This window comes from Anneissia japonica, unplaced genomic scaffold (assembly GCF_011630105.1).
Source record: "Anneissia japonica isolate Jap-2015-1 unplaced genomic scaffold, ASM1163010v1 scaffold287941_len684077_cov200, whole genome shotgun sequence".
Lineage (NCBI taxonomy): Eukaryota > Metazoa > Echinodermata > Crinoidea > Comatulida > Comatulidae > Anneissia > Anneissia japonica.
The window spans coordinates 441,386-450,129 of record NW_022713799.1 but is presented as its reverse complement, the minus strand read 5'-3'; the positions used below and the strand labels follow the sequence as shown (position 1 = coordinate 450,129).

Below are 8,744 nucleotides of genomic sequence, written 5' to 3'. Positions count from 1 at the left end.
TTTGACCAATTGTGCCACAGTGTGTTGAAAGGTTTATAGTAAGCTGTTACTCCATTTCTTTTGTAAATTTTATTTAGGGCTTCCGATGTTCCCCTGATGTATGGGAGAGCAATAAGAATTTTCTTTTCTTTTTCATCAGTTTGTATTTATCCGTTAATTTTACATTTTGTGGGATTGTCTGCATCCACTTAGGATAATTGTTTGCCGCTAGTACTTTGTGTATGTGGTTAATTTCACTAATTCTGTCCTCTTCTTCGCTTATAATGTTCTCTGCTCGGTATAATAAAGAAGTAGCACTGATCTATTGTGTTCAAGATGATGGTTCGATTGAAAATTTAAATATTGGTCAGCGTGTGTTGGTTTTCTGCAAATCGTGATTTTTGTAGAAGTGTCTGCGTTAATATGTGTGTATGTGTCCAAAAACGGAAGTTTCATGTCTTGTTCCTGTTCCATAGTAAATTGAGTCTGGATCGATGCTGTTAATGTGGTCCGTAAATTCTTCAATTTGGTCTCGCTGTAATTTCGTAAATGTGTCATCCATAATATATCTATACCAGAACTCTGGGGGATGTGGTGTCGTGGTTAACGCCATGTATTCGAAGTTTTCCATATATATGTCCGCGATTATAGGAGATACTGCAGTGATCCCATTGCTGTCCCTTTAGCTTGTAGGTAAAACTCCTCTTTGTAGGAGAATGTTGTGTACAAAAATGTTTAAAAGTTCGATTATTGGAAGTGACGTTCTACTTTCTAATGACGTGTCATGTTCTAATCTTTCTCTCGTAATATATGTATGCCTTTCATAGTGAATAATGATTTGACGTCATATGATATCAACTTTTGGTCTGGTAGAACTTAATAATTGGTTTTCTTGGCGAAGTGTTTATAACATGGTGTTCAGTTTGTCCCATTAATTGCCTTAATATATTTTAGTTAATACTTTAGATGCTTGATATGATACGCCTGCTAATAATGCTTGATACATTGGTCGTAGTGGAGTGTCTTATGAATTTTCCATAGTCCATATAATTTCGGGATCTCAGATGTTAGGGTACATTTTGGTAGGCCTATACAGCTTTTTTTATATAGTTTTCTGTCGATTCCATTTTCTTAATATGTTAATAAGTTCATTTTTGTACTTAACTGGTCGGTTCCTTTAGCTTCTTGTATGTTTCTTTGTCTTGTAGTAATGCATTAATTTTCTTTTCATATTCTTCTTTATCCATTACTACTGTAGGTCGGCCTTTGTCTGCGGGTAATATCATAATGTCGTTATTTTTTTTGAGGTTGGCTAAATCTATCCTTTCGTCTTTTGAGATGTTATTAATTGGGGCTTTGGCCGGCTCTCTTAATATACGGACCACATCGCTTCTCAGTTCTTGGCTTTTTCTTTATCCACAAGTTGTGAACATGCTAATTGAGTATTAGTAATTATTTCTTTAGTGGGTAAGTTTCGTGTACGACCGCGAAATTCAGATCCTTGGTTAGTACATTAGTTTCTTGCGTAGATAAATCTTTTCCCGATACATTGATCACCCGGTCTGCCTGACTGGCAGACGCGAGTACTTTTGGAGGCCCCGCCCCTGTGCATGCCCCTAAGATTGGCCACTGGGAAAAAACAATAAGTAAACATTCATATTATACAATAAATGTCCTCAATATCGTCGTTCACATCACAAACTAACACAATTAAAGTAGATTGTGTTAGTTCTTGAAATCACAGTAGCGCGTCAAAACGAGCGAGTATTGGTTGTCAAGCAATTTTGTATTCTTTACCACACAAAAAGTCCTTAACAACAACAGCGCTTATTTTGACGAGCTTTCTTGATTTCATGAACTAACACAATCTACTTTGATTGTGTTAGTTCGTAATGTGAGCGACGATTTCTAAACCTCCAGAAAAAAGTGTTTATACTCCACATTTGACACTTCTGTTCAACTGTTGTTGGATTGCAGTGTGTGCATATTTTATCACCTACTGAACAGCAAAATCTCTATTTTGACATATTATTGTAATAATTATTAATACCGGTAGTTAACAATATGGAGACCAACCCTTATAGAATATTTTAGAGAACTAATCGCTAGAAAGACAACAGAGAAAGACAATGTTTATTATACATATTATTGATGAAAGCACTCATGGCATAGATTATTCACTTTTGTTCTTTCCAGTCAATTCAGCTGATATCAAAGTCATTACAAATAATAATTATATTTCAATTCTCTTCTTAATAAAATTATTAATATTATTAACTTGAGTACACACAGTATTAAAATCATAAAGAAAAAAAAACAACATTTGAATTAATTAGTTTTCTGTTCAGATTGCTCTTTTGTTATGAATTAACATTGAAATTATGTAATTTTAATTTCCTAGATTTTGCTTTTATATACATTACATCTTTTGTTTATCAAGAGTAAAATATCATCAATCTGCAGACACACTTTAAAGTCAATTATTATAATTTATTGTTTTACATGGCATCATCTATATTTACAAGTTCAAAATTAACTATTTACATGAAATTTGCTGCTCACGGTTTACCAACTTCAAACTTTGCAAGTTCATATATCATATCGCAGAATGCTATGTAATTTACATCATGCTTGCCTCCAACTTTCACGTCAAACTTCTTGTATAATACGAGAAATTCACTTTCGCTTACTAAGGATCCCAACTCAAGCTCACTAAGCACCCGGTTTAGCTGAGAGCGTGAAACTGTGCCATTATGCACGCGATCATAATCTTCAAATAGTGGGAAGAGCTGCATTTGTCGTTGACGGACCTTAAATACAAAAAATATATATGATATAAATTTATGCTAATAATTATAATATAAATGAGATAATAACATTGAACATAAAAATATAATAAAATAATAATGAATGACAACAATAACAAAAACCATAAAGCTCTTGTGCGTGGGCTTCAGGAGTGCTTTTACTTGCCAAGGCAGATCTTTGGTTAACAGAGAGAAGGAATGTCCCATTTGTCCATTTGTAGCCTGCCCACTAAAGGTTGTCCCTCAGAACTGCCTTACAGATGTTGAGTACAGTAAACCTAATGCAATAATACTGGCCTCCTATGTATTAATTTACAATACTTGGTGAGATGACACTCTTTGATATGAATACTATACGTAACTAACCTTCTCAGCCAATCGTCTCATGGTTCTCATAAGCATTGCTTCAGCTTCCTCGGATAAGACGTTTTGATCTACTTCCACAGGTGGCTTAAACTGCATTGGTGTCACCAGCGGTGTCTTCTCAAGGTGCTTCAACGTAAAAATACTCTCAACTTCATCACAGAACAAAAGGTACTGTACATAATCAGGGTTGGCCGGGCACTCATACCTGGTAATAAAATTAAGATTTAAATATTAATAATAAATAATGATAAATGGATTCTTATATAGCACATATCGCTAATGTATCTATGCGCTGCACATTATTACCCCCTGGTCATCAGAATTGATGCCTGTGGAACATACTTCAAAACTAACAATAACAATAATAACATAACAATAAAAATAATGATAATAAACAAATATTCTGAAGTAAAGGAAAAGTATTTATACAGCAATAACATTTAAAAAAAAAAAACAAAGAATAACAATTACTATATCAATATTACCATTACAATACAAAATGAAAAATAAATATGACATCATCATACCTATAATGGTAAAATTACAGATATTTGTAACAGAAAATTTGATATTAGGGAGATTTCACAACTTTTCAAAACGATAAAGAATACGTCATTGTCGTTATTGTCATTCGTGCCAAAAACTTCTTAATATGCTGTATGAGCAGCATATGATTCTTGATTCATGCAAAAGGCATGAATCACCTACTTTGTGACAAATATGGTAGTGTAGGGCAAAGGTTGTCCTAGAATTTTTATTTTTTTTTTCCATTTTTTCATTTTCATCCAACAGCATGTACACTTGTCACTCTCTGTATGAGGCTTAGGGAGTGGAGTTGGTTTTGTTTGTGAGTAAAAGTCCTGCTGTGACAGGAATTGAACTCAGGAACCTGGGATCAGAAGGCGAAAATCTTAACCACTGAGCTATTCAAATCCACTCCAATTGATGACATAACCGTAACCGTTAGTGTGACAAAGCTTAAAGACTTACTCCTTTTCCAACACTGCAGTCTCAGTGGACATGAGCCCAAGGTTGGCAAGATCTAAAGCACGACGGAACAAGGTTTTCAGCAATCGTCCAGTCCTCAGCTTATCATAATCACGCATGAATTCAAGAACACGCATGCGTTGTTTGCTAACCTGAGCAAATGAGAAAAATGTGTGTAATATGGCAGATTATTCAAATAAATAACACGGCAGATTATTCAAATAAATAACACATGATGTTTTAATAAAAGTGTATTATCATTATTTTTTTAATTTTAATTTATTTTTTTTAAACTATCATCTTCATTATTAACCATCAAATATTCATATTTTTTAGCAAATTACTATATACTATTCAGAGACTTTTTTTTTAGCAAATTTAATTTTTAAAGGCAAGTGTTATTCAACCACCATACCACAACCTTACTTATTACTTTTACTCACCTTAATCTTAATTTTGTTCATAATGCTCTGGTAGTCAGTCAAAGGGTTTTGCTCCAGTGATATGGTCTTCGAATTCACCTTACGTAATTCCTGTAACCTCTCTGTGTATTTCAGTTGAGGCTTTATGGAAGGTTGAAGATCCTCCAGGAATCTAACATAATTGAATCCCATGTCATTTGAATATTTACACTCCAGGGCAGACATTTCCGATTCTGAAGCGCTCAGGCCAAGAAATGTTAAGCATTGACGGAACTGAGATTTTGTTACAATGCCAACATTGTGCGGATCAAAATCCTGGAAACAGGGTTTAGAGAGAACTCTTCGTTGCATGACACGCTGTTGCATTCTATCCATAGCGTTATTGACAATTCCGACTTCTGCAACATCTGCTTGCGTCCAGTCCATTGTTCCTGGTTTTTCCATCAAGTACACTTCATGTGGAGGCACTTGGCTAGTTGGAGTTTTTTCCAAATTTGGTGCAACTTGAGTAAAGGCTGTAGAATTAGCATATGGTACAAAAAAAATCAATATAATTCATTCATTTCATTATCTGTATTTCAGAATTTTTTTTCACAAAAAAAAATTAATAAACAACAAAATAATAAACTGTATATAAATAATCAATTTATATAAACAATACTGTTAGATATAATTAATTGTCGTGCAATTTAGTTTTAAATACTGTATATCTGTTATATATTCTATGTCATATGTTAGTTTTTTTACCAACTGGCAAAACAAATGTCAGTGGGTGGGGGGGGGTAGGGTAGGCAGCATTCTGTTCAGTCATCTAAACTGGCGGTAGCCACTGCATGTGCGTTGAGCCATGGACACCCTTTGGTACCCGGTTCTATTCCATTCGCTTCTCTCTTTGTGTTTCAGCTATCAAATAAAAATTGATAATAAGCTAACATGAAACACCATTATGCGTAGGTATTTCAGAAATTATATTTTCATCACCTGTATCTATATCCTTCTCAAAAACCTTCCACAACACCTGGTCGGTCTTCTTGGGGTTAGCATAGTGGTCACACAACGCCTTACACTCTGCCTTGGTTATATTATCGTGCATTCCAAGTGAGGTCAATCCCATGATGAACTGGCTACGAGGGATAGAATGTCCACGCAAAGAATCAAAGTCCTGGAAATACTCGCAAACCTAAGGAATTAAATCATTGAAATTTCAGACAAAGGCATTGACCTGTGGCATTGACCTGGTGTAGAAGGGGATGCTATTGTGTAATGTTCTGTTCACACATCAGATTTTCTGTTACAAATATCTGTGATTTGCAGCCCTATTGGGCATGATGACATCATATCAGATATTTAATGCCATAAATGTTATAGTGTGAACATAATTTAATAAATCACTCATATTTATGAGCAAGGCACAATGTATGGTGGATTTTAAAAGCATTTCAGTGCAGTATAGCAATGGCCTGGTGGTGATGTTGGCTCCCTAATCCAAGGGTCCTGGGTTCAATCTTCAAGCTTCAGCAGATGCACAGTACCATCTTCACTATGGGTGTCGATGGGTGGTGACAGCGGGAACATGTTCCCCTTCCCCCACTTTTCATAGTAGGGGGGACATACCGTACATGCAAAGAGACTAAATTAGACTAAGTGACTATTTTAAGTTTATCTTATTTTTTTTTCTTGGTTCGAATACGTCACAAGCTAATCAGTAGATAATAAATCATTATTTTTATGAATGATAATTTGTAAGAAATATAAGTGGACATGATTATGATTACTAGGAGAAATTGAAAAACTTGTTATGATGAGTATTTTAGTGGCAGATTCAAGGGGGTCCATCTGGCCCACCCTCCCTAATTTTTTCAAAATTTGAAAGTGGAGAAAAAAGAAAATTATATTCAACTTTAGGTCTGAGAGTGCCTTTTCCGGCTAACTAGAGGTGCCACAATCATAAAATTTCTTATTCAGCCCCAACCATGGTGGAGCTGAGGCGATTTAAACTCCACCTGTAAAAGTCTTATTTTGCAATTCGTCCCTCCACCTCCCCACACACTTTTTACCATGGATCGATGCCCTTGATCTTCATTGGTGTAAAAATAACCTTTGAAGGTTAAAAAATCATGCAACAAAAACTCTTTCTGTCTAATTTGCTAATAACAATAACAGAGGGCCAAAATTCTATAGCATAAATGAAATTTAAAGTTTCTTACCCTGATTCTGTTAGTAAGGACAAAGTGGCGAATAGTGGAGATGAGATGTGGTAGGTGAACACTGCTGCTGTCTACTGGTATGTCAGTGTACAGAACACTTGCACCATCTGGCTTTTGCTTATCACCTGATTCCATTGTGAAACCAATGTATTCTATTGAAGGAGATATACGAGTGTGAATTAGATATGTATGTTCAGATTTAGATTCATGTTTATTCAGATTTCTCTGTTTTGTTTGTCTTGGAGTGCAGTTGAATAGCTTAGTACTTAAGATGCTTGCCTTCTAATCACATGGTCCTGGGTTCAATTCCTCTTACAGTAGGACTTTTTCTCACAACTAAAAACAATTTCACTCCCAAACACTCATAAACAGACTTTACTGATAAAAGCATCGCTTTATTTAATACATTTAAAAGGGCCCTGAATATCAGCTGACCTTCTGGGATAAGCTGGAAGGGTCACACTCTATAAATATGGTTACAAAAAAAAAATGGAAATTAGAGTAGGTACTGTAGCTGCACATTATGTGTCATAAATTGCAATTAAAGATAGGATTTTCCTCTTTTAATAAGTAACCCTCATGAAAAAAAGTAAAAAAATATTATTTTAATAATAACAATAATAGTAAAAATAAGAGAATTTTACCATTATCAACACTCTGAACAAATGCTGGATAATTAATATCTCCACTCAATTGTTCTTCAAACTTTCGGCACAGCAACTTAAAATCTTCAGCTTTGACATTTAGTGACAGAAAATGAAGAATACGTCCAAACTGTTCTTTAGTTACATTGCGTGTGTATGCCTTACTCTGAAACACAAGATGATAAAGCAAACTATCAAATGACTGACTTTATTTCAATCACACAATGTCATTAAATCATCTCAAAAACTGTATGTAGTTAAACTGTAATTAACAACGATATCTGAGGATACAGAACAGAACCCTCCGGGAGCTAAGAAAACGCCACTAGAGGCACAAAAAAAAATTAGAACATACTGAAAATTAGGTATCTGACTTGGGAAAGCTCAATTTCTTAAGCTTTATCTACACTATCAAATTTTATTAAAAAAGCGTCGTATAAAATGTGATGGAACATAAGAGTTGAACATTTATACAATTTAATAATACCTGTATATGATATGACGTCATCGTAACCATCGCACATCACATTTTTTTGTCACATAAAATTTGATAAGTGTAGACAAAGTTTTAAGCTCTGTCTAGACTATCAAATTTTCTTTGACAAAAAAAAAACTGATGTATGCCCGTATATAGTCATGATGTGCCTATATATGGTCATGATATGATGTCATCATGACCATAAAATACTGTTGTATGCCCATATAGTCATGATGTGCCTATATATGGTCATGGTGTGATGTCATCATGACCATAAAATACTGTTGTATGCCCATATATAGTCATGATGTGCCTATATATGGTCATGGTGTGATGTCATCATGACCATAAAATACTGTTGTATGCCTGTATATAGTCATGATATGCCTATATGGTCATGGTGTGATGTCATCATGACCATAAAATACTGTTGTATGCCCATATATAGTCATGATGTGCCTATATATGGTCATGGTGTGATGTCATCATGACCATAAAATACTGTTGTATGCCCATATATAGTCATGATGTGCCTATATATGGTCATGGTGTGATGTCATCATGACCATAAAATACTGCTGTATGCCAATATATAGTCATGACGTGCCTATATATGGTCATGATGTGATGTCATCATGACCATAAAATACTGCTGTATGCCCATATATAGTCAGGATGTGCCTATATATGGTCATGGTGTGATGTCATCATGACCATAAAATACTGTTGTATGCCTGTATATAGTCATGATATGCCTATATATGGTCATGGTGTGATGTCATCATGACCATAAAATACTGTTGTATGCCCATATATAGTCATGATGTGCCTATATATGGTCATGATGTGCCCAT

The 8,744-nt window shown here is 34.7% G+C and overlaps 1 protein-coding gene across 1 annotated transcript in view; it reads right to left on the bottom strand.

The window, feature by feature from the left end:
* Positions 1–1,684: 1,684 nt before the first annotated feature.
* LOC117108769 overlaps positions 1,685–8,744 on the bottom strand; it is a gene marked incomplete in the record, with an annotated part of 10,651 nt that continues 3,591 nt past the window's right edge. Inside the window, 6 exon segments of the mRNA XM_033250917.1 lie at positions 1,685–2,789; positions 3,153–3,357; positions 4,143–4,291; positions 4,583–5,076; positions 5,543–5,741; positions 6,769–6,920. Of these exon segments, the coding sequence (XP_033106808.1) occupies positions 2,538–2,789; positions 3,153–3,357; positions 4,143–4,291; positions 4,583–5,076; positions 5,543–5,741; positions 6,769–6,920 (1,451 nt within the window).